Source organism: Syngnathus typhle, linkage group LG5 (assembly GCF_033458585.1).
Source record: "Syngnathus typhle isolate RoL2023-S1 ecotype Sweden linkage group LG5, RoL_Styp_1.0, whole genome shotgun sequence".
Taxonomy (NCBI): Eukaryota; Metazoa; Chordata; class Actinopteri; order Syngnathiformes; family Syngnathidae; genus Syngnathus; species Syngnathus typhle.
The window spans coordinates 20,684,160-20,707,250 of NC_083742.1; the positions used below are offsets into that span (position 1 = coordinate 20,684,160).

The 23,091-nt window shown below is 50.1% G+C and overlaps 2 protein-coding genes across 5 annotated transcripts; both read left to right on the forward strand.

The window, feature by feature from the left end:
- The first annotated feature begins 481 nt into the window (after nt 1–481).
- On the forward strand, nt 482–13,677 carry cspg4ba (chondroitin sulfate proteoglycan 4ba). Of its 2 annotated transcripts, none has more exons than XM_061278606.1 (10): nt 482–792; nt 3,524–3,687; nt 4,041–7,592; nt 7,672–8,145; nt 8,252–8,428; nt 9,470–9,668; nt 9,920–10,051; nt 10,238–10,410; nt 10,500–10,686; nt 10,773–13,677. In XM_061278606.1, exons 1-10 carry the CDS (start codon nt 696–698, stop codon nt 12,806–12,808), a joined length of 7,191 nt encoding a protein of 2,396 aa, XP_061134590.1. In that variant the 5' UTR covers nt 482–695; the 3' UTR covers nt 12,809–13,677. The 2 variants fall into 2 exon arrangements, with proteins under 2 accessions (XP_061134590.1, XP_061134591.1); XM_061278607.1 differs by having other exon boundaries at nt 10,238–10,353.
- A 4,404-nt stretch (nt 13,678–18,081) lies between these two features.
- septin5a (septin 5a) lies at nt 18,082–22,993 on the forward strand. 3 transcript variants are annotated; one of them, XM_061279418.1, is made up of 11 exons: nt 18,084–18,470; nt 19,977–20,067; nt 20,140–20,226; nt 20,340–20,463; nt 20,535–20,669; nt 20,930–21,047; nt 21,156–21,257; nt 21,445–21,541; nt 21,617–21,752; nt 21,917–22,019; nt 22,179–22,993. In XM_061279418.1, exons 1-11 carry the CDS (start codon nt 18,117–18,119, stop codon nt 22,236–22,238), a joined length of 1,407 nt encoding a protein of 468 aa, XP_061135402.1. In that variant the 5' UTR covers nt 18,084–18,116; the 3' UTR covers nt 22,239–22,993. The 3 variants fall into 3 exon arrangements, with proteins under 3 accessions (XP_061135405.1, XP_061135403.1, XP_061135402.1); XM_061279421.1 differs by lacking the exon at nt 19,977–20,067 and having other exon boundaries at nt 18,082–18,470; nt 20,099–20,226; XM_061279419.1 differs by lacking the exon at nt 19,977–20,067 and having other exon boundaries at nt 18,082–18,470.
- Nucleotides 22,994–23,091: the final 98 nt, after the last annotated feature.

Here is a 23,091-nt window from a genome sequence, read left to right on the forward strand (position 1 = left end):
AGTGTAGGTAAATAACATCAATATGTCATTTGTTTAATTTCTTCATTTTATTTATTCTCCTCAGGATTGTGAGTGGTGTGACCAAGCCGGCCTGCCCGAATGGGCAGTTTTAAATGCACTGTCACTTCTTATTGTTCGAGTTATACACCATTTGAGCCTAATGGGAAGTTTAGTGCTTGTCTAACTTTCTTCTTTTTAGTATGTCCTGTGTTTTAGAATTGGCTGTGGGGCACATATGATTGAGCCCGCTAAATTCTGCCTGACAACAGGTGACCATGCAGTGAACGTGCCGAGAGCAATCAATTGGAGTCCTTTTTTTTGATGACTGTTGTATCATATCAAACGCCGCTGTTCGTTATTCGAACTGGTTAAATGGAGAACTCAATCACCCGGCATGCAGTGGCAGGCAGGCAGGCAGGCAGGCACCACGCGCGTCTTGTGCTGTTATTTTGGAACGCGCGTTCACAAGAGCACCCGCTCGCCTGCTCGCTCGCTCGCTCGCTCGCTCGCTCACGAGGCGGAGTTTCTCGAGTCGTGTGTCGCGAGCCGGTTGGTGGGGTCGGCGCTCCGGTCCACTCTTTTCTCGTGCAGAACCCAATCACATTGCCAAGGCGTCTCGTCTCGGACGACGCGCCTAAGAAGACAAAAAAGAGCAAAGTGTCTGCAGTGTGCGAGCGAGCATGTGAAATGGGAAGATGTTCTCCTTTGGGAAAAAAGCCCCGAACAAGTTGCTGTTGCTGTGGATCTGCGGACTGCTTTGGGGCTCGCTCCCGGTCGATCGAGCGTCGGCAGGTAAGTGCTACTTTGCAACTTTTCCACACCAATGACGATCGATCGATCGATCGAACGAACGAACGAACAAACTTCTCCTAAAGCTGCACGTGTGCTTTGTAAAGCCACTTTTGGGCAGCCAGGCAGGCGACCACGACCAATAAGAGTGTTGTTAGCTGTTGCTAGCTGCTGTTGTTTCCAATTGCTGAAATGCTGTCACTCGAATGGCGTCATTTGTCATCATGTCCGCGTCTCGACCATCTTCCATTAGGGACAGCTCCACATGACTGTCTGTTGACTTCCAATGCGAAAGGTGCAACAATAAAAAATGCGTTCTTTTTCACCGTGATAATGCACCTACAACACAGTGGGACCAATTGATGATCTATTCAACGTACTATTTCTAATCTAGAATTAGAATCCTCCAAAGTGGACTCCTTCTGTATGTTGTTGACTTTCATTAGCGTCATACCAAAGTGGTTTTGCACTCACTGTCTCAGTATAAAATCATGTTAATGTACTTTCTAGATTTCGTTGAAGCTCATTCAGAAGAGTCTGCATGGTGATGACAAGAGCGACCACAGGCTCTTTTCAAGACGAAGGGCTCAGGCTGCGTGCGTGCGTGCGCTCGCATGTGTTTTTCTGATGGCTATATACATTGTTTACACTCGTATGCCTTTTCATTGGCCTGGTGTGTCCCCCACCACCCCCGTGCCCGTGGGCATAATCAGGAATCGTTTCACTCTGACTCACTCCATCATGCATTGAAAATATCAGCAGCAGTGGACTCCATGTGTTTTGTGACAATAGCACTCAAGCTACAACACACACACACACACACATATCCTCTGCTGACATGTCTCACCATGTGCCCGATGTATTTTGTGATTGGTATCGGCAGCATCCGCTAGTATATGATAAATGTCCCAAATGATCTCCCAATCTTACGAGCATTCTGTTAGCGGCATCCTATTGTGCCCAGTGAGGAGTGGAGTCTTCCCTGAGAAGCCGTGTAGGGCTCTGACAAACAAAAAGAGACACTTGAGTCAAGTTGCATTTGTTGGCTAAACCTTGGCACACAAGCAGTGACAAGCTCTGCTCTTGACTCTCTAATTAACACTAAAGACTGACTGACTGACTGACTGACTGGCTTTGCTGCGCGCTCAAGTGTCAGAACATGCTTCCTTGGACTCGTTCGTAGCTATCGCACCTCTCCTCTCTCATTGCGGCTGTTCCCAAAATGTCAGTCCGTCCGTCCGTCCGTGTTAGTTTGGAGAATTTCTGTGACAAAACGGCTTCTGGGTGTCTTTGTTTTGACCCTGCACTCTTGAAGAATCAGCCAAGTGCATTTGCAGGGGGGAGAGCGGCCGACCGGTGGTTTGAAGCTAACATGACAGTCAGTCACTCTGACATCATCGTGGCGACGGCAGCAAAATGAAGCCGAGAGTGCATGTTCATCTTTGTCACGACAGTAAAGGGCAAAAAATGCCACTGTCTTATTTGAAATCGTCTCCGCTGAGAGGGGGCAACGAAATCAAAGCAAAGAATTTTGAATTTGAATGAGTGGGAGTTTAAATCCAGGACAGTCAGGTAATAAGTGCTAACCCTAACCCCCACAAATAGGAACAACGCCGAAGAAAATGCAATGGAGCCAGTGGAGCAAACACACCAAGGCTGAACAGTCGAACCTAGTTTGCGGGACTAACAAATTGTTAACTTTCATAGCTACTCATTACGGATTCTTTTCTCTATTGTGAAGACTCAAACAGTCGCACTGGTCAGTCACACGTGTTAAAGGTCCTCGCCTCATTCACTGTGGATGACCGAATAGCATCATTGCCGTCGGCTCAATGGACGCGCTTGATTGCGTTGGTTTGCCTCGAGAGACAAAAGGGTAAGAAATCATCCATCGGCTGTCATTCGTTTTTCGACCATCTTTGCTCCAGCTTTACCATCGTCTTTACCGCAACCCAAGCAAAGAGACGACGGAAAAGCACGCTGCCTCGGACGGCTCGACTTCAGAGCGCATCAGTCCAGATGACAGGCCGGCAAGGAAAGCAGCGAGAAGAAACCCATGGATCCGTGCGGCTGTGGGCACCTTTTATGTTCAGCTTGAAGGATGGCTCCAAACTTGCCCACCTCTCTTTCTTCACTGGCATTCAAATGAGAGCTTTGCTCAACTCCCACGGCCTGCTGAAATTGAAAAGGCGCTTTTCTTCAAGCCTGTCTGCTGTAACTTTTGAAAGGCACTTTTGTGACTGCTGCTGCTGCTGCTGCTGCTGTCGTGCTTGAGTGTAAATAGTTTGGGACAGCCGGTCCATGCGCCGTAAAGCAAAATGATCATGTTTGCTGTCAGCAGGCTTTCCTTTGGTGCATGTAAAGCCACTCTGCATAATGTTATAGGTTTTCAGGCAAAAGCTTCAGGAATGTTTAGGTGAAGGTTACTTTAAGAGCCTCTGGAAAGAAATGTAATGCGTTGTGAAGTGCGTGCATGCACGCTACCCTGGTAAGAACAAGCAGAATGCTAATTAGCCGGGTGCTTCTCTAGCTAAATGTCAGATGTGTGCTATATTAAGAGCACAATACTTTACTGGCTCTTGTTTTACCTGTATTGTTTTTTTCCTTGCCATTGCCATACTTTGTCAAAACTGCAAAAAGATGAGTCATATATATATATATATATATATATTTTTTTTTTTTTGGTCCTTTTTTACAAATGTGCCTCTTTGCCCTTTTGGCTATTTTTCTCCAGCGTCCTTTTATGGCGATGGCTTTGTACAGCTGAAGGCTACAGAATCGTCCGACCATAACAGGCTCCGCTTTCGCTTCCGAACTTCCAGTACCGACGGGCTGCTGTTTCTGGCCGCCGGCCAGAGCGTCTACTTTCTGCTGGAGCTCAACGCCGGTCGCCTGCAGGTGGGTACATCCAGCATATGTGCTCAAGCATACATTGCACGCATGGCTCGAAAAAAAAAAAAAAAAGTGGCACTCGCTCACCCCCTTCTTCCTTCAACAGGCTACCAAATAATTGCGCTCACAATTGCGAGTCCGGCTCCAGCGTGTCTCGCTGGAAGCCGGCGCTCGCTTAGCGGCCGCTCGACAGCGGCCTTTGACAAGCACGTCATGACGATTATTTTGACAAGGTGACACGATGCGCTCGGGGTACGGCTCGAGGCGGAGGGCTAACGGTGCTCTTCCGATGCCACCGTTGTAACCCCAGGTGACGGACGTCCTTTAACGTGAGGCCCCTCGTGTGTTCTCTTCCCCAGCTGAAAGTCGACTTGGGATCTGGGGAGCAACTACTGCGATCCGAGAGGGGCACGCAGCTCAATGACCTGGCCTGGCATTTTGTGGAGGTCGACCATTCCAAGCGCAATGTCACTCTGACAGTAAACAAGAACTTTCACACGAGCGCCGAGATTCCCGGGCCCCGTCACGTTCTCCACGTTTCCGAGGGTATCTACGTAGGAGGCGCCTTTGGCCTGGACAAATTTTACCTCCCCAGAGACCTCGTGGGCTTTCGAGGCTGCGTGGAGGACGCGGTGTTCAACCGACACGACTTGCTGTCGTCGCTGAGGCCGTATACCGGATTCAAGATGGTCCACGAGGTGTCGCTGGGTTGCAGTCCCCAGTTTTTCGCCACGGAAGAGGACCCCGTCAGCTTCTTTAGCTCCAGGGCCTACGTTTCTCTCCCCCCCTGGTATGGCCAGCAAGAAGCCGTCTTGGAGTGTGCTGCGCGTACTTGGGCCCGAGATGGCCTACTCGTGTACATCTCTGCCAAAGAGGGGGGCTTTGCGGCGCTGGAGCTCCGACAAGGCCGGCTCGCGGCCATGGTCGGCAGCGGCGGCGGCGGGGGCAAAACGGAGCTACGTTCGCTTACTTTGATCAATGACGGGAAATGGCACGCTATCGAGATGCGCTTGGATTCTCAGACGCTCCAATTAGCCGTCGATGGGCAAATGGTGAAAAGCGGTTTGGGCTCTCGCCCAAAGGGGCTGCACTTCAAAGGCTCCCTTTTCATCGGCGGCGTCGACGACGCCACCAGAGCGCAAGTCCCAAAGGCCGACTTGACGTCCGTGTCAGGAAAAGCAATGCGCGGAGGCTCCTTCAAAGGCTGCCTGAAGAATATTCGAGTGAACCGAGTCACGACGGGCCTCGCTCACGCACTCGTCACCAAGGACATCTCGGTCGGCTGCCAACCCGAGAAAGAACCGGCGCCGTCGACCGCTCCCACCGGTGCACCGGAGTCGCTGTTCTTCCTGGTGACCCCGACGCCGACCCTCGCCAGAGGTTTGGACAGAAGGTACGGCTCTGATTTTGTGCAGCTGAAGCCTCTGATCGTCGACGAAGGCGGCCGAGCGTCTCTGGAAGCCAAGCACATCAAAGTTCTGTTGGATTTCAAGACGCTCGGTATTCGGCAGTCTCAAATCGTATTTGAAATTCGAGAGCAGCCCACGCACGGTCAGATCAGGCTGGACGTCGATCAGGACCGAGCCGAGAATACCTTCGGCATGTTGGACCTTTGGCACCAACGGGTCATGTACATCCACGGAGGTTCCGAAGATCCCGACGACTTCTTCTTGTTTTCGATCGCTTCCAGCAGTCGCAAAAAAGTTCCCCGTTATCTTGGAGCGGACAAATTGTATCGCTTCAACATTACAGTCACAGCCACCAATGACGCTCCAGAGTTGAGTCTCCCCCAAGGCAATCTTTTTGTCTTGTTGGAAAACTCCAAGAAACGTCTGAGCGCAGATGTTCTGAAAGCCACCGACGTGGACAGCGACGCCGCCCGTCTTGTTTTTAGCGTGCTGGGGAACCTGAATGCAGACGCGGGCTATTTGGAAATTGACAACGACCCGGGAACGGCGGTGAGCTCATTCACTCACTCGGACTTGCGAGAATCGCGAGTGTATTACGTCCACGTCGGTGTTCCGAACTCCAGGATCGTGCTTCGAGTCAGCGACGGGGAGAAGGTCAGCAACACCGTCGTGCTGAGGGTGATGGCTGTCCAACTTGAGTTTCAAATTGCCAACAACACGGGTGTGAATGTCAATCAAGGCGAAACGGCCGCAATCGGTTCGTCGCAACTGTCGGTAGAAACCAACGCCGTCGACCAAGCGGTCGACATCCGTTACGATGTGGTGGGACGACCGCGGTACGGCGCGCTCCAGAGACTTCACTCCAGCGGCGAATGGAGGCCCGCCGACTCCTTTTCCCAAAGGCTTTTGGAAAAAGGGCGCCTGAGGTACGTCAGCACCTACCGCGAGATTCAGACGTCCGACGCCAGCGATTCGTTTCAATGTCAAGTCGTTGTGGCCGCGAGGGCGAGCGCTGAATTGCTTTTCCCCATCACCGTCAAATGGGTGGCGTACAACTTGGTCAGGAACCGAATGATCCACTTGGATAAAGTCAGGAACGTAACACTGAACTCTGAATATCTGTTTGCCGAAGCCACGGGTGTCGTGGTCTCTGAGGAGAATCTTTATTTTCGAGTTCTCACCACCCCAAAGAAAGGACAGCTGCTTCTCCGCACGACGGTCCTGACAAAGAACTCCACTTTTAGTCAAAGAAACGTCACGGATCTTCATGTCCACTATCAACTAGTCGAGCGGCCTCACGAGGACACGCATGACCGGTTCAAGTTCCACCTGTTCTCCAAGCACGCTCAGTCCCAGAACTACGATTTTCAGTTTGCCATCAAAGCGGATGTGAATCATGTTTTTGTCCAAAATAGCGGACTGGTGCTTCAAGAGGGCCAAAGTAAGGCGATCACAAAAGAGGAGCTGTTTGCAGAAACGTTACTTACGCAGGAGATGCACTACACGGTGATAAGTAGTCCCAAACACGGAAGGCTGGCTCGTATGACGCGCTCCAACTCCAGCGACGGCAGCATCCTCACCTTCAGCAATCGGGATCTCTCGGACCGACGCGTGGTGTACGTTCACGACGACAGCGAAACAAGTCACGACGACTTCACCTTCATCGTTTCCACCGCCCGAGGTTTCAAATCGTTTGTTGCGGACGAGGAAATCGGCTCCAAAGAAGGAACGTTCAGCATATCCGTTCAACTCGTCAACGATCAAAAACCGCTACGGCTCGTCGATCGAGTTTTCCAGGTGGTGAGAGAAGGACAGAGGCTGCTCACCCTCGACGATTTACGTTACCACGATCCCGATTCGGATTTTGACGACGGCCAGTTGATTTATAGCCGCCGCGGAATTCCCGTGGGAGATTTGGTGCTGGCCAACGACACTGCTCGTCCACTGTTTGAGTTCCGACAAAAGGATTTGGACGACAGGAAAGTCTTGTTCGTCCATAAAGGCGCAAGCTTCGGCAGGTTTGTGCTCTTTGTCTCGGACGGCAAGCACATTGTATCCGGCCTTTTAGACGTAAGTGCGCAGGGGCCTTTCCTGAACGTTGTCAATAACACCGGCCTGCTGGTACGGAAGGGACACTCGGCCACGTTGTCCACGGCTAATTTCAGCACGGCGTCCAATCTGGACATTCGCCATGACGGAGAAGTGGCCTTGGAGTTGAGCGGCAGGCCTCGGCACGGACGACTCTACCGAGAAGAAACGGCGGCCGAGTCCTTCACGCTGTCGGACCTCAAGAGCGGATTCGTCTCTTATCGACACGATGATAGCAAACATCTGGCAGATCATTTCAACTTGACCGTAAGGGTGAAGGACGTCCGGCTGGCGGTGAGGATCGACGTCAAGGTTTACCTGGAAAGTCAGCGGAGGCCGCCCGTTTTGCAGCATCGCAAACATTTACTGGTCGAGGAGGGAGAATGGGTCCGGATTGACCAGACGGAACTCCAGGTGAGCGAGCGCCGCACATGTTTGATTTATCCCGCCGTCTCGAAAATGTAACCGCAGGCGCGTCCTTTCCGACTGGCAGGTCACGCACGAGGACAACGTGCCGTCTGAGATCGTCTTCACCGTCAAGGCGGGTCCCCGCCACGGCTTCCTGCGACATTCTGCCCAAGCGGACCCACGTCGCGACGGAAACCGGGACTCTCCCGTCCGGACGTTCACTCAAAAGGACGTCGACGACGGAAAGGTCCAGTACGTGCAGGTGGAGCCCAATCAAGTCAACGACACCTTTGTGCTGGAGGCCACCAATGGCGTCAGCCGCGTCGCTGACATTAGCATGTGGGTGGATATCGTACCCCGGCTCATCCCGCTTGGGGTCTCCAATTTCACCGTGGAAGAGGGCGGCTACAAGGCCCTGAGCAATCAACAACTGCAAGTCGACAACGGACACTTTGCCGGAACCAACCTCTTGTTTCACCTGAGCCGGCCCCCGCGTCACGGCCACATCGAGCACTCCCGCCAGCCCGGCATGCCCCTGACGGCGTTCAGCAGGAGGCAGGTACGATGCGAGCGCTGACAACTTGTATTCGTTTCAAGGCGCCCGCTAATCTCTTCAAGGGGTCGCCGCCGTACGAGCGAGCTGATGGTTTCCAAACGTTGACCAGGTGGAGCATGAATTCATCTACTACGTCCACGACGGCAGCGAAACGTCAGCAGACAATTTCACGGTGGTCGCCAACGACACGGGCCAGAGGAAGCGGAGCGAGGCTCGCACGCTCTTCGTCCGAGTCACGCCCGTCAACGACGAGCCCCCCGTTATCACCGCCAACAGGGTCCTCAGGGTGAGTGAGGCAGTGACTGAGGCAGTGAGGCAGTGAGGGAGGGAGGGAGCTGCTAGTTGAGAAAGAACCCACAGTTTACTCACTGGCGCTGAGCCTGTCGTTTCATCTTCCCAAATCACGAGGATCTGGGAGAAAGAAAAAAATAAATAAAATGCCACTTAGTTGCGAGAATGACAAGATGAGTCTTCACCTTGATTTGGAGCGAGGTGACAACCATTCCGTGGCCCTGGTAAAGTCCAACGAGACCTAACCGACACTGGCAAAGTACTGTACTGTCTGTCCTAGTCTGGCTCTTCAGCGCAGCGCACAAGTGCCTTTAGGAATGAGCACCTGCGTTACGCAAGAGCTGCTCTGGCGCAGCGCCGTCGACGCTCATCCTTTGTTGTCAACTCACGAGGGAATCAAAGTTGCTGGACTGGTGGCCAGCCAATCACAGGGCAAGAAAAGCACGTCGATGAAATTAGGAGGTGAAATTTGACATTTTGACGTTGAAAAGATTGTGGGAGGGCAGATTGAAATGGTTTCAGGGATTTTCTTCAATCGAATCAAGCTATATTTGATTGTAAATGCCTCACCATCGAAAATGTCACTCATGTTGTCCTATCGTGCTTCATCCGGAAGACTTTTTTCTTTTATATATACACACACACATCAGTTCTGCTCCATCGGATGATGTGCAATGGAAAACGGCTAAAGGAGATAAAAGAGCAGTATGGGAAAATTGCCTTGGAGCTGCACTATTGCAGCTCGCGTCCGTCCACTGTGTGTCATTTGGAAGTAAAGGGCACACGCACACGCACACGCACAGCTGCCTCCCTCCACTAGCCTTCAGCTGCGCAACAGCCTCCTCCACAGTTTTTTGTGCTACTTAGCATTTCTCCTTTTCTGTCATTGAATCTTACGGGACAGTCAAAATGGGTTTATTGTAAAGTGCTTTTTTGAAAGGAATGTACTCTTCAAAGGTGCAATGAAGACGTTTAGATGGTGACAAAATGATGACCAGTTTTAGTCTGGCTCTTGCCTGTTTTTGTCAATGTCCAGGTTTGGGTGTCGTCGGTGACGGAGATCAGCCTGGAGGACTTGAGGGCGCAGGACCTGGACACCCCCCCGGAGGAGCTCCGCTTCACCGTGACCCCAGCCAGCAACGGCCACCTGGCGCTAAAGAGTGCCCCCACCACAGCCGTGCTCAACTTCACTCAGGCCCACATCGACCAGGGACACTTGCTCTTTGTGCATAAAGGTAGAAAGCAGCTGTTTGATTTGCATCCGCTAGGAGGCGCTGCGCTTTTGCCGACGTCAACACAACCCGTGCAGTTGAACCCAAATTGGTTTCAGTTCAAATGTAGGCTTGTTGAGTTCAGTTCCAATATGTGTTTCATTTGTAATAGTGCCATTGAACAAAATAGATTTGCACAAGTTTCATGGAGCTGTCATGAGCCATCCGATTGTTCATGGTTTTGTTTTGGAATGCGTTTCTTCTCTTTCTTTCAGGTCCCATGTCTGGGGGCTTGAACTTCCAAGTCAACGACGGCGTGCATTTTACTCCCCGGCAGATCTTTAGCATCACCGCAAGATCTTTGGTCCTCAATTTGGCGCAGAATCGCCCCCTAAAGGTCTTTCCAGGTAAATCGAACCGTGACGTAAGCCGTTTCCGACAAAGACACTGCTTCTCCAAAAGGTTTTTATCCATCAAGTGTATGTGTTGACTCTTGGAAAGACAAAGGGCTTTTGGTGGAGATTTGGGCGCACCGAAAAAAGTTTTAGTTCCAGCTCGTCGGAAAAACAAAGCGGTAGTTTTCCTTTGTGCAGGATCTTGGAGGGCAATTTCAAATGCGGAATTGCAAGTGGTGACCAACGACGTCAGCGATACCTCCAAGCGCACCGTTACGTTCGACGTCATCCGACATCCCGCACTGGGGCGCCTGGTGAGGAAGCAGGCGGATAATTCCTCCGTTGACATTTCCACCTTCACGCAAGATATGGTTAGCCGGCAGGAGACGATTTCAATGACCGTGGGCTCCGGAGCCAGACCCGTTCACACGGCGCCACGCCTTTCTTCTTTGTGCGTCAGGTGGATCGGAAAGAGGTCCTGTACGTCCAAAGCGGGTCCATTGAGTCGGTGGGTTGGGAAGCCGCGGACTGGCTGACTTTCTCTGTGAGCTCACCGCCTTCGTTTCTGGAGAGTGTGACCTTCGAGATCCATATCTCCTATGAGAACCGACGACCCGACGGCAACTCGGTCCTTCTGGCCAACACGGGTAACAACGAGCGTTGGTTGTGAAGACGCACGCATGCGTGCCAATGTTCAAATGCTACGAATGCAGCGTACTTTTCCTTTTGTCAGGTGCTGAAGTCAAAGAAGGAGGGAGCGTCATGATTGACAAGTCCAAGCTGGACGCCAGCAACCTGATGTCCAAGCTGCCGACGCCCGAGCGAAGCGCCCACCAAGTCTGGTTCCAGGTGACCTCGTTGCCGCAGCACGGCGTGCTGGTGGTGGGCGAGAGAAACCTCACCAAAGAGAAACCCAACTTCTCTCAATTCATCATCGACAAATACGGCATCACGTACGCGCACGACAACTCCGAGAGCAGGCGCGATGCCTTCGCCTTCAGCGCCTGGGTCAACCCGAAAGGCCAAACGGCTCAAAGGCCTTTGGATGACACGGACGTGGTCGAGGAGTCTTTCCGCATTAGCGTCTCTGCCGTCAACGACCAGCCGCCCGTGTTGAAGACTCGAGCGCCCGGTCTGACGCTGGTGCAAGGAGACACGGTGGCCATTAAGCCGGAGAACCTCAAGGTTGAAGATTTGGACAACCCCCCCGATGAGATTGCCTTCTCTGTGATTAGCAAGCCCAATAACGGATACCTCGCTCTTGGCGGAAGATTAAACCAATCCATCGAAACCTTCACCCAAGCCCAGATCGATGACGGACGTGTTTATTTTGTCCATGACGGTAGGCCCGCTTCAGGGGTGTTTTACTTCAGCGTGACCGACGGCCATCATAAGCCCATTTACAAACTCTTCAACCTGGACGTGACAAACATCACCATCTCTCTGGTCAACCATACGGGCTTGACACTCCAGCAAGGTGGCGCTGTGGTTTTTCTCAACGGAGACAACCTCGGCGCCAAGACCAACGGCAGGAACGCCACCGTTCGCTACCGGGTTTCCAGACCGCCGAGGTTTGGCAAACTTCTACTGGACACCCGGGAGGTGTCCGACTTTGATCAGGAAGACGTGCAGGCGGGACGGCTGGCTTACCATATGAGCGATCCTTCCTCCGCCCAAGATAGCTTTGAGTTCACAGCCTTCACCTCGGAGGCCAATCTGAGCGCGCAAGTGCTAAACGTCACCGTGGCTCCTCTGATCCGGCTTGGCCAAAGTGCGAAGGCTCCCAGCGGGAGTGTCCTCAAACTGACCCCGGCCTACCTGGATGCTTCCGAACTGGCTGAGATGTGTAGCTGCGACCCGGTCTTTGAAATCCTCTCACAGCCCAATCACGGGAAAGTGGTTGGGCCAAAGCCACAAAAGTGGCGGCAACCGGAAGCGCTGGAGTCTTTCACCTTCCGGGATGTGACGCTAGAGAAGGTAGCCTTGGAAGTCAACGCCAACGTGAGCGCACTTCAACAATTGAACGACTCTGTGGGCTTCTTACTCAAAGCTGATAACGTCCAACCCGCCAAAGGGGACTTCCATTTCACCGTCGTCGTGCCACCGGACGTGCCTCCGACCACCAAAAATCCCGCCGCTGCGACGTCATCATCTCATTCCCAGACAACAATCCAGACCCCGAGAAAGGCGGCCACTTCCACAGCTGTCGTCGACACCCGGCAGTCGAGCAAAAAGCAACACGGGTTCAAAGGACGCCAGCGCTGGGGGAAGGGAACCAGCATTTTCGCCACAACTCTGGGGAAGCCGACCGCAGGAACGGATCATATTCCATCCTTCATGAACACGTCCTACCCGCAAAAAAGCTCTGGTCCTCTTCTGGTCGTCTTGCCTCTGCTGGCCCTGCTTCTGCTGGTGATCATTTTGGTGGGGCTGGTTGTTTTTCTTCGACACCACCACCACCACCACCGACGACGGAAGCGCAGGACCGACGCGTCAAAGGACCCGCCGCCGCCGCCGCCGCCGGGCCCGTCATACCAGAGTCAGAGGAGCGCCGCCGTCCCTACGGTCACCGTCACCCCATTAAGCCCCGCCGGCACGGGTAGCCCCGCTCTCAGTCACCTACTGGTACGGCACCAGCGGCGGTACAATCGCGACACGGTTGAGGCCAACATTCTTGTAAGCTCTTGGAGTGGTGATTCTTCCACCGCGTTGTCGCAAACGATCCAGACTGCCACCCCTTCGCTTCAGAGGAATCAGTATTGGGTTTGACATGTTGTCTTGGGGAAATGAATCTTCAAGCGCAGCAAAGGGATTTAGACCAACTGGTTGTTGTTGTTGGTTTTTCTTTTTTATTAACAGATAGCGCTCAAGACCTTTTGTACATATTAAGTCAAGGTAGCGACACTGATTTAAATTTAACTCTGTAAGATTCTGTTCAAAAGATCATACGGAAACTTTTCAGATAGATGTAGCTAAAAATGGCCGTCATGTGTCTCACATTAAGATGGGACGAGAAGACGTAAGCATTGTGCCGTCACAGAAATGGAGAAACCCCATCTAATTGGGTCAAGCGCCAGCGCCACGGCAACTGTGAAGACCACCAGAGGGTGCTGTTGCTAAACGTTACATACGGAGTGACACCACTGGAATGACTGATGTCAATTTAAAAAAGAAAAACTGTCAAATGATTAAACGTAGGATACGAGAAGTTTTGATGACTGGACAATGGAAATTTCTGCCATTGATACTGCCCAAGCATTTCACCACATGCTTTTCTAAATAGATTACTGACTCGATTTTATTTCCCCTAAACTCAGGTTTATCTATTTTATTCATTTGTTTATTTGTATATATGTTGCGAGTTGGCTGCTCTGGAATGCAATGTTTATAAGTCCAATCAGTGATTAAAACACTGTTTATTTCAATGAATACATCTATTTTACTGCCTAATGTTAGTACCACGAGCATGCGTAAACAACAAATGCTGTTTTTAAAGTTAACACTGTATAATGCTCGTTTTTTGTGAAAAGAATGCTACATTAACATTTGTTGCCATCACTTAAGCAGGGAAAAAAAGTGACTGAAATCTCTTTGTATTTATGTTATGGAATAATAATAATAAAAGTAGATGGGTTAAATGCAGAGGACAAATTTCACCACACCCAGATGTGTGTGTGTGTGTGTGTGTGTGTGTGTGTGTGTGTGTGTGTGTGTGTGTGTGTGTGTGTGTGTGTGTGTGTGTGTGTGTGTGTGTGTGTGTGTGTGTGTGTGTGTGTGTGTGTGTGTGTGTGTGTGTGTGTGTGTGTGTGTGTGTGTGTGTGTGTGTGTGTGTGTGTGTGTGTGTGTGTGTGTGTGTGTGTGTGTGTGTGTGTGTGTGTGTGTGTGTGTGTGTGTGTGTGTGTGTGTGTGTGTGTGTGTGTGTGTGTGTGTGTGTGTGTGTGTGTGTGTGTGTGTGTGTGTGTGTGTGTGTGTGTGTGTGTGTGTGTGTGTGTGTGTGTGTGTGTGTGTGTGTGTGTGTGTGTGTGTGTGTGTGTGTGTGTGTGTGTGTGTGTGTGTGTGTGTGTGTGTGTGTGTGTGTGTGTGTGTGTGTGTGTGTGTGTGTGTGTGTGTGTGTGTGTGTGTGTGTGTGTGTGTGTGTGTGTGTGTGTGTGTGTGTGTGTGTGTGTGTGTGTGTGTGTGTGTGTGTGTGTGTGTGTGTGTGTGTGTGTGTGTGTGTGTGTGTGTGTGTGTGTGTGTGTGTGTGTGTGTGTGTGTGTGTGTGTGTGTGTGTGTGTGTGTGTGTGTGTGTGTGTGTGTGTGTGTGTGTGTGTGTGTGTGTGTGTGTGTGTGTGTGTGTGTGTGTGTGTGTGTGACGATCATTGGGACTTGAACTGGAAACATAATTTTATTCTGAACTGATCAGGATCCAATGTACATGACTCAAATCTCTAAATGATGTAAGTTACATGATGTAGAATGCCATATTTGATTCATCACACGTTTTTATTAAACCACTTTAAAGGATTGTATGGTCTCCCTAACAGGCTTACAAGTTTCCTTGAATTCTTCTTTGGAAGGTTCATAACAACAAGTACGATTTGATATCCTTTGTACTAAAATGACATTCCAACTAAAGGTTAGAAGCGTATTCATGACTACGTATTATTACTCTTCTTATCTAAGACAATTGAATGATGCCTGGCACCTGCTCAGCACTCCTCGCTATTAGCTTAGCTTGCTCTTAGCGCTGGATACACTTTGATAGCTCACAGTCAAAGTCAAATTTATTTCAGTCTTGACTTTGCTTTGGTGGTGAAGTGGGACAAACCGCAATATGGAACCACATATTCTCGGAGGTTAGAGCGTGCGTGCGTGCGTGCGTGCGTGCGTGCGTGCGTGCGTGCGTGGACGGAGCAAGCCCCAATGTTCTGTCCATGTATTATGTTTGAGGCAGTCCAAGGCAATCCCGGACGATTTTTGTAACGAGATAACGATTCTATTTGTTGTCTCTAAAAAGCGTCAGTGTCGGTGAATAAGCTCGCGCTACACTTTCTGCTTGCGAGCTGATTGGCTGAGCCTTAATGGGCGTGGCTTGCAGCCTTCGCTGCTCGGCTCGGCTCGGCTCGGCTCGGCTCGGCTCAGCTCGGCCTCTCTTTTTTTTTTTTTTTTTCTTCCTCCTGCCTCTTGCCTCTTGCTGCTTGTGAGCATCGACTCGCATCGCATCTCAACATGACGGCCAGCATCCGATACAAAAGCCGGATTCCGGTCAAGACGGGTGAGCCAGCCTCATTTTTCCTTTCTTGTCTCGTTTGGAAGCCGTTTGATTCAATAGAAGCGCTTGCTTTCGTTGTGTGTGTGTGTGTGTGTGTCCTTGCACCTTCTCCTCCTGCTCCTCCTGTTTCATCCTCGAATCCTTCGTGTCGATCGTGGCCCACAGAGGAAACCGCCGAGGTAAGATGTCCTTTTTTCCATTCTTTCGAGGGAATTTAATCTCTGTTTTTGACAATCATTTTCATTAGGAATGCATTGTGAAGGATACTACAGGAGGAGGCAGGGAGGGAGGGAGGGAGTCAGGGAGGGAGGGGGCATTGTGCTGGTAGATTCGGTTTCATTTTTAGAAGTGGAGCAGCATCCATTATGGCCAGCCATCCTCTCCTCCTTCAGCCATCATCATTTACCCTACATCCATTTTGAAAAGAAAGCTACATGGCCTTCAGGACCCCCATCCCCCTCATCTCACCTCTGCTCCCCCCCAGGTCACCCCCCCCCCCCCCCCCACACACACGCACACACACCCCCACACACTCCCCCATGTTTGCATGTGCTGGGTCCTGAATGGCTGATCATGCATTCATAATATGCCTTTATTCGGTTGCACTGTGAGCCCAAGAGTGGCACATTTGGAACAGGATGTATTCATTGTCAAAATGGGTCAAGTTAAAAAAAAAAAAAAGGGAAAGAAAAATGATATTATTGGATTGTCAATGATGTTGAATAGTTGTGGTATATTTTTAAATTTTAGATTTCTATTATTCATCCTTTTAATTTTTAGTATTTCATTTTGTGTTTTGTGTCATTATATCCCTCATTTTGTATTATGTTTTTATTTCTTATTTCATACTTGACATTTTTTTATTTTACAGTTTGTATTTTTAATGATTTATTGTTGTGCTTTATTTTATTTAAAATTGGACGGATGGACGGATGGATGGATGGATGGATGGATGGATGGATGGATGGATGGATGGACGGATGGACGGATGGATGAATGGATGGATTGGACGGACGGATGGATGGACGGAAGGACGAACGGATGGATGGATCACGAGTTAGAATTGACGCTAATGTGGTGTTAGTGCATTGAGCTCATGTGACTCTCGCAAAGAGCCTCAACTTTTTGCATCACAAATCGTATCAAAGATGTCCTTTTCTAATATCGCAATTGAATTAAATAATGTTGAAAGTTCAAATCAATGTCATTTCTTGAAAACATAGATTTGATGTTCCCAGATACCAATGTTATTATTGTCGTTTGCAGTGCTATACTTCTGTATCTTTTTCCTGAAACAAGTGTGACTTTACTTCTGCTTATGAGAATAAGCAACATGAAGCTGCTGTGTGTACAGATGATCACGAGATTATGGGGGTGGACGGACGGCTAAGAAGGGTGATGTAAGGCCACAATGCTATTAAGCCTTTAATGACCTTCTCACGGTGGCAATTTACTCCAGTGCGCACTCACTCAAAAATGTGGATTTCTAAAACTATTGTTGTAGTTACACATCTGATAAGCTATTACGTTTAGGGAAAAAATCATTATTGGATTATACATATCCACATATATATATATATGCACTTTGTGGATTGGAATCATGTGTTTCTACTGCCTTATAGGTATCTCCACTACCTTAAGGTACCACTTGTTCTTGCCTTCCAAACACCACAAGCCACATCCGCAATGTGCACGCTCGTGTGTAGGTCATGTGACCAGAGGGGTTTGCAATGATGTGAAAATGGGACCTATCACAGTAATGCCATATGTGTGGGCGGGCTTGCGTGGTGATTAGTGCACCAGAGTGCAAGGTGACTTCCCATTTAATCTGGGAGCAAGCAATCTCCATACTAGCCAAAGGTCTTCTTGATGCTTCTTCACTATCTTCAGAGCCCAGGTGTGAGTTCCCATCCTGTTGTTTGTTGGCTTCTGTTTAGTCTTCGGATTGAATGATGACCTCCTGTAAGGCCTTTCCAGGCAGATAAGGCGGACAGACACACAAACTCACTTGGAGCAAATCCCGTTCATAAACAAATCATTTTGCAGTCGCATGCTCTCAGCTCACACACAAGTTTATGACTTTTGCTGGAAAACTGGGATTAGGACTACAAGCATTAAACTCCCGCTTCTTGCGGTAACGTGTTGCCAGGCAACACTGTGTGTGTGTGTGTTTCTGACGATATTGCAGTGACCCGTCCACAAGCTTGTACTGGGCTCATTGGTTGGATTGGATTTTGATGTTGGACGACTCAAGTGGGCTTTTGAAGAGATGGGCGTGTGTGAGTGCGTGCGTGTGCGTGTGCGTGTGCGTGTGACAGCTGGCCTCTGAGACAAAGGCGCTTGAGGCTTTGTCTGCTGTGCTGTGCATCTGCTTTTTTTCTTTAACGAAGACGAAATATACACGAGCACACATGTTACACTCCCTCCACCGTCACCTAAAAGGGAAATGATTCAAGCAACAAAGAACACAATTAACTTGTGCTGATTGAACTGTATGAAGTATTTTGGTCCAACTCGGTGATAATGCGTGTGAGTCAACTATCGACCACGAGATGGCAGCACACTTATTTAGTTTTGAGAACGTTTGAAAAGTCACTAAACAGGACGTCGTGTATTTCTTCTGCACTACCTAATTATTGATAAATGGTTGCTGGAAATGGTTCAAACGGTTGGCTAGGGCGGAAAAAACAACGACAACTTTTGTCCAACATCTCATCTCCTTGTGACGTGTGCAACTCACTGGACTTAACAGCGTGCGCCTGCCTAGCTGCTACTTGGATGGTGGGAAAGAAAAAGATCGAGCACGCGTCAAATGAATGCATTTCGATGAGGCCTTCCTTCCTTTCCCTGGTTTGCTCCCACCCACCCAGACAGACAGACAGCAATTGGCTGCGCTTCGGCTGGCTTTCGGTTTTCCTCGGCTCGGCTCGGCTCGACGCGGCGCGATGTGAATTCCTGCGTACCTGTCTGAACAAGGGCGGACGCCGCGGCTGGCGGCCGACCGGCGGGCGGGCAAGGAAAAAACGTTGCTTTTGTGGCTGTGCGTTCCGTCTGTTCTGTCCCGATCCCGTTGGATTCTTCTTTGACTGGGTGCACACTTGTAGCATGGATGCCATCATGCTACAGGAGAAACTCGTGGAACGACTCCTGTGCCCGCGTGTGAGAACGGCTAGACAGAAGGTAAAATCTTGGGAGGCTTTTTGGATGGAAACCATTGAGGTTACGCATCAGAATAGTACAGTAAGCACTCGCAGCGGAAATTTGGATGCAACAGTACTGGTACGCCGCCACTTTTGGACCCTTTTCTTATTCTTTTGTTCAAATTCTTATTGTTACTAAGCAGTATTTTTTTTATTTGGCAGAAAGGGGGGGGGGGTCTCAAGTCACGTGACTTGGAGTCGAGTCGACTCAAGTCATATGACTTGGACTTGTGTCGACTGACTCGCTGATTTTGATTTGCGACAAAAAGTGAAAAGACTTCACTTCCGCTTGAACCCGTGACAAGCTGTTCGAACTGTGCACATTTGAAAGTCAATTTGTTCGTATAAAGTGAAAATTGACTTCCTTTTTTTTTTTTTTTTATGTCGGCCGGCCACGCCACAAATCTTTGGCTTAACTGTCAGTTGTGTAGCGGCCGGCCGGCCAAATGTCAACATTCATTCCATCATTGAACCCATTTTTTAGACTGCCGCTCCATTGTTTGTGTAACTGGTTTGGCCAAAACATTGCCCAAATCATTCGTAGCGGTTACTGTAGATGGGGAAAACCAAGGAGTTATTTGTATTGGCTGGGAATGGAACCCGGCTCAACTGCTTGAGAGGCAGCTATGCTGACCACCGTTCCACCAATGCTTAGTGTGGGCCTTTTTCACTACAGCACCCTTTGCTGGACTTGCACCTCTTGTCAATTCCAAAGTGACAGATTGGCCGGCCACCAGAATGTTCCTCATGCTAGGCTATGCTATGCTATGCTATGCTATGCTATGCTATGCTATGTGGGTTCATTCATTGACTTTCCATTTTGCGTTAGCGCCTTCCTTCCTTCCTTCCTTCCTTCCTTCCCTCCCTCCCTCCCTCATCAGTGGACGTTTTGTGTTGTCTCTAAAAACGGCAGCTGTGCGTTTGCACAGTCAGTCGTGAGTTTTTTGGGGGTTCTGGTCAATGTGGCGTCTGTGTGCGTGTGAACGTCCTCGACTGTCATGCAGCCAACCTCCCTCCGTCTGAGTGTGTATTTTTATCTCGATGTGGTGATGTTTTGCCGCAGTGTGCAGGAGAGAACAGCCTTTGCTTCTTTCCATCCAGTCAAGGCCGATGGCCTCTCCAAAGTCACTCTTGCTTCATTTTTCCCCAATGACGGCGGAGGGCCGGCTAGCTGGATAAAGGGTATGTCGGTCGGTCGGTCGGTCGGTTCTCCGCTTGCCACCAGATTTGATGAACGTTCTGTAAAGTTGGAGAAGCACGTCCAGTGATAATGTCAGCTTTCCATTACGGCGCGCCAGCCGCTGCTCCACGCTTTGAACTGTTACATAGAGTGGCGAGAAATGTAGCGCAGTACGGTGGGTGAGATGTTTGCTCCTCCATCCGTTAGTGAGTGCTTGAAATGCATCCAAACAAGTCGTCTTCTCTTGTCCTCCCTGCTGCTTTCTACCCGTCTACCTGTGTTTCCATGCACACGTGTGTTTTCTAGGAGAAGCAGTATGTGGGCTTTGCCACTCTTCCCAACCAAGTCCACAGGAAGTCGGTGAAGAAAGGCTTTGATTTCACTCTTATGGTGGCAGGTGTGTTTGCTTTCTCTGTCGCTTCTCAAAGGTCAAATGAGAACCGTGGGGGGTTTGTTGGGATCTGATCAGGTGAATCTGGAATGGGCAAGTCCACTCTGGTCAACAGTTTGTTCCTCACTGACCTCTACAAGGACAGGAAGCTGCTGAACGCCGAGGGTGAGTGGCGTGGCGTGGCGTGGCGTCACGTCGCCATGCGATGCGTTTGCGCCGCTATTTATCTCACGGGCTTTTTCTACTCTTCTATTTTGTCATGTGGTCACGGTGACCAGAACGCATCAATCAGACAGTAGAGATCATCAAACACACCGTGGACATTGAGGAGAAAGGAGTCAAGCTGAAGCTCACCATCGTCGACACGCCGGGCTTCGGAGACGCCGTCAACAACAATGAATGGTGAGCTGGCCGCTTGCTTGCTTGCTTGCTTGGAAGAAGCTCGCACTCAATGTGCTGACCTGCATGTGCAGCTGGAAGGCCATCACAGACTACATCGAGCAGCAGTTTGAGCAGTACTTCCGAGACGAGAGCGGGCTCAATAGGAAGAACATCCAGGACAACAGGGTCCACTGCTGCCTCTACTTCATCCCTCCCTTTGGTCATGGGTAATATACTACATATACTACATGCCCACACACCAGAGGTTGGCCATCAAGGTGGACAAGTCCTTCCTTCTCTGACACGGTTTGGCGCAGTTACGTATTTGTAAAGCCGCGACGCTTTGAAATATTGTGGTAGCAAACGCACCGCAGCCAGCCAGCCACGCAGCCAGCCAGTCAGTCAGGCAGCCACGCAGCCAGCCAGGCAGCCCGCCAGCCAGCCAGCCATCCCATTGACACACATGCGTACGCACGTCTGGGCTCAGGTTGCGCCCGGTGGACGTGGAGTTCATGAAAGCGCTGCACGAAAAAGTCAACATCATCCCGCTCATCGCCAAGGCCGACTGCCTCACCCCCAGCGAGATCAAGAAGTTGAAGGACCGAGTGAGTGCGAGCAAGCGAGCGAGCATTTCTGTCTTCCTGCTGCCACGCACACGTGTACAGTCTATATGTACACACCTATTCTGATAGATGTCGCTCGCGTGTGCACAGATACGAGACGAAATTGACAAGTTTGCCATCAAAGTCTACCAATTCCCTGAATGTGACTCGGATGAGGACGAGGAGTTCAAGCAATTGGATAAAGAGCTGAAGGTATGACTTTCCTTTCCTTTCCATTTCCGTCTGTGTGTGCAGCTTGGAAAGCAGCAGCGGCTGGCCGGCTGGCTGGAAGGCCGGCCGGCCGGCCGGCTGGCCGGCTGGCTGTCTGGCCGGCTGGATGGCTGGCTGGATGGATGTGGCTATTCTCTGGAGAGAGAACACGCTTTTGTCACTATTGTAGGAGTGCACGCCATTCGCCGTGATCGGCAGTAACACGGTGGTGGAAGCTCGAGGCCAGCGAGTGCGAGGGCGACTGTACCCCTGGGGAATCGTGGAAGGTGATGATGTCATCATTGTCAACGTGCTACTTTTCAAAGGCCAATTGAGGAACGTAAAGCGTTTGCTCCGTGCAGTGGAAAACCAATCGCACTGCGACTTTGTGAAGCTGAGGAACATGCTGATCCGCTCGCACATGCACGACCTGAAAGACGTCACCTGCGATGTCCACTATGAGAACTACAGAGCGCAGTGCATACAGGAGATGACCAGGTGAAGTCTGCTCTTGGGGAGGAATTTCGATCAAAAAGATGTACGGTACGGTACGGTGTGAGAGTTCGGCTCGGCTCGGCTCGCGTATCCTGCGTTATCCTCGTCCAGGTGCATCTTTTGAATTGTGTTGACGTGTGAGCTTCACCTCTTTCTTCTTCTCCCAGTAAACTGACACAAGATAACCGTATGGAGAGTCCCATCCCCATCCTGCCGCTGGCCACCCCCGACGCCGACACGGAAAAGCTGATTAAAATGAAAGATGAGGAGGTAAGAGGACAAGCGAAGGTTTGTTAGCTGCTAGCATGGCAGAATGTTTTCCCAATCTTGCGGTGCAATGAAATGATGTACGGTGATGTGATGGGCTTGATTTGCTGCTGAAAGCTTCCTTCCTTCCTTCCTTCCTTCCTTCCTTCCTTCCTTGTTCAGCTGAAGAGGATGCAAGAGATGCTGACAAAAATGCAACAGCAGATGCACGACAAAGACTAGCAACAGCAATAAGGCCGCCGGCCCCATTTGCTTTTGTGCTTGAGTGGCGGCGCCAGTACATTGCCGTTGGTTCAGTGTGGTGGTGCTTTTGTAAAGTTGCTTCTTGAGTCCAAGTCACCCAAACTCCCCCAAGTGTGATTCAACAATAGAAAAGCCTTCTTGAAATCAGTGCACCTCATTTATAAACACAGTGCTTTGGGGCTATTTTGTCAGGGCATGACAATGTGTGCCATTTCCATTGGAATGCTCTTTTTTTATTCCGTGTGCTTGGTTGTGTGTGTGTGTGTGTGCATCCTCTCGTATTGGTCTTTGCGCAGTTGCTTCCCGTTGATCTCAATACATCTGACGAGCGATAAGGAATGCATTTTTTATAGTGGTTGAGGATGCCGAGTAGATCCTTTTGATTTGTTGTCATTGGTCGCACCTACTGCTAGTCATGATGATCTGACAGGGTTCTGGCCAGCCACGTAAGCATGCTACCGCTCGTCGTAAGAATCTGCTTGACACTCTCCGCAGCTTCACAGCTGACACTTGTGTCCAAACCTGTTGGGACATTTTTTCTTGCTTTTGTGGAGGAGCAAATACTGCAACGTTGACGCCTGCTGTTGTTTTTTTTTCGAAAAGTGTGAATTGTGCCAATGAAGATGAGCAGTGTGTGTGTGTGTGTGTGTGTGTGTATGAATGAACCCCAGTAGAAGGAAAAGTGTATCTTCCTTCTGTCCAAGTTGACAAATAATAAATGTGGTTTCTTGCCATTCTGTTCATAATTGTCCGCTTGTTCAAGTGGGACCATTTTCTCCATCGTTTCTCGCAAGCAAGCCATTCTTCCTTTGTCCCGACACATTACATTGGC

What these genes read in the sequence shown, in the direction of transcription:
- cspg4ba (XM_061278606.1), top strand. Translation starts at nt 696, where the DNA reads ATGTTCTCCTTTGGGAAAAAAGCCCCGAACAAGTTGCTGTTGCTGTGG. An exon ending in CTTGCTCTTTGTGCATAAAG is followed by an intron (nt 9,669 to 9,919) that starts GTAGAAAGCAGC and finishes TCTTTCTTTCAG; the next exon opens with GTCCCATGTCTGGGGGCTTG. An exon ending in GGTCCTTCTGGCCAACACGG is followed by an intron (nt 10,687 to 10,772) that starts GTAACAACGAGC and finishes TCCTTTTGTCAG; the next exon opens with GTGCTGAAGTCAAAGAAGGA.
- septin5a (XM_061279418.1), top strand. Translation starts at nt 18,117, where the DNA reads ATGAGGCCTTCCTTCCTTTCCCTGGTTTGCTCCCACCCACCCAGACAG. An exon ending in GCCGTCAACAACAATGAATG is followed by an intron (nt 20,464 to 20,534) that starts GTGAGCTGGCCG and finishes CTGCATGTGCAG; the next exon opens with CTGGAAGGCCATCACAGACT. An exon ending in TCAAGAAGTTGAAGGACCGA is followed by an intron (nt 21,048 to 21,155) that starts GTGAGTGCGAGC and finishes GCGTGTGCACAG; the next exon opens with ATACGAGACGAAATTGACAA.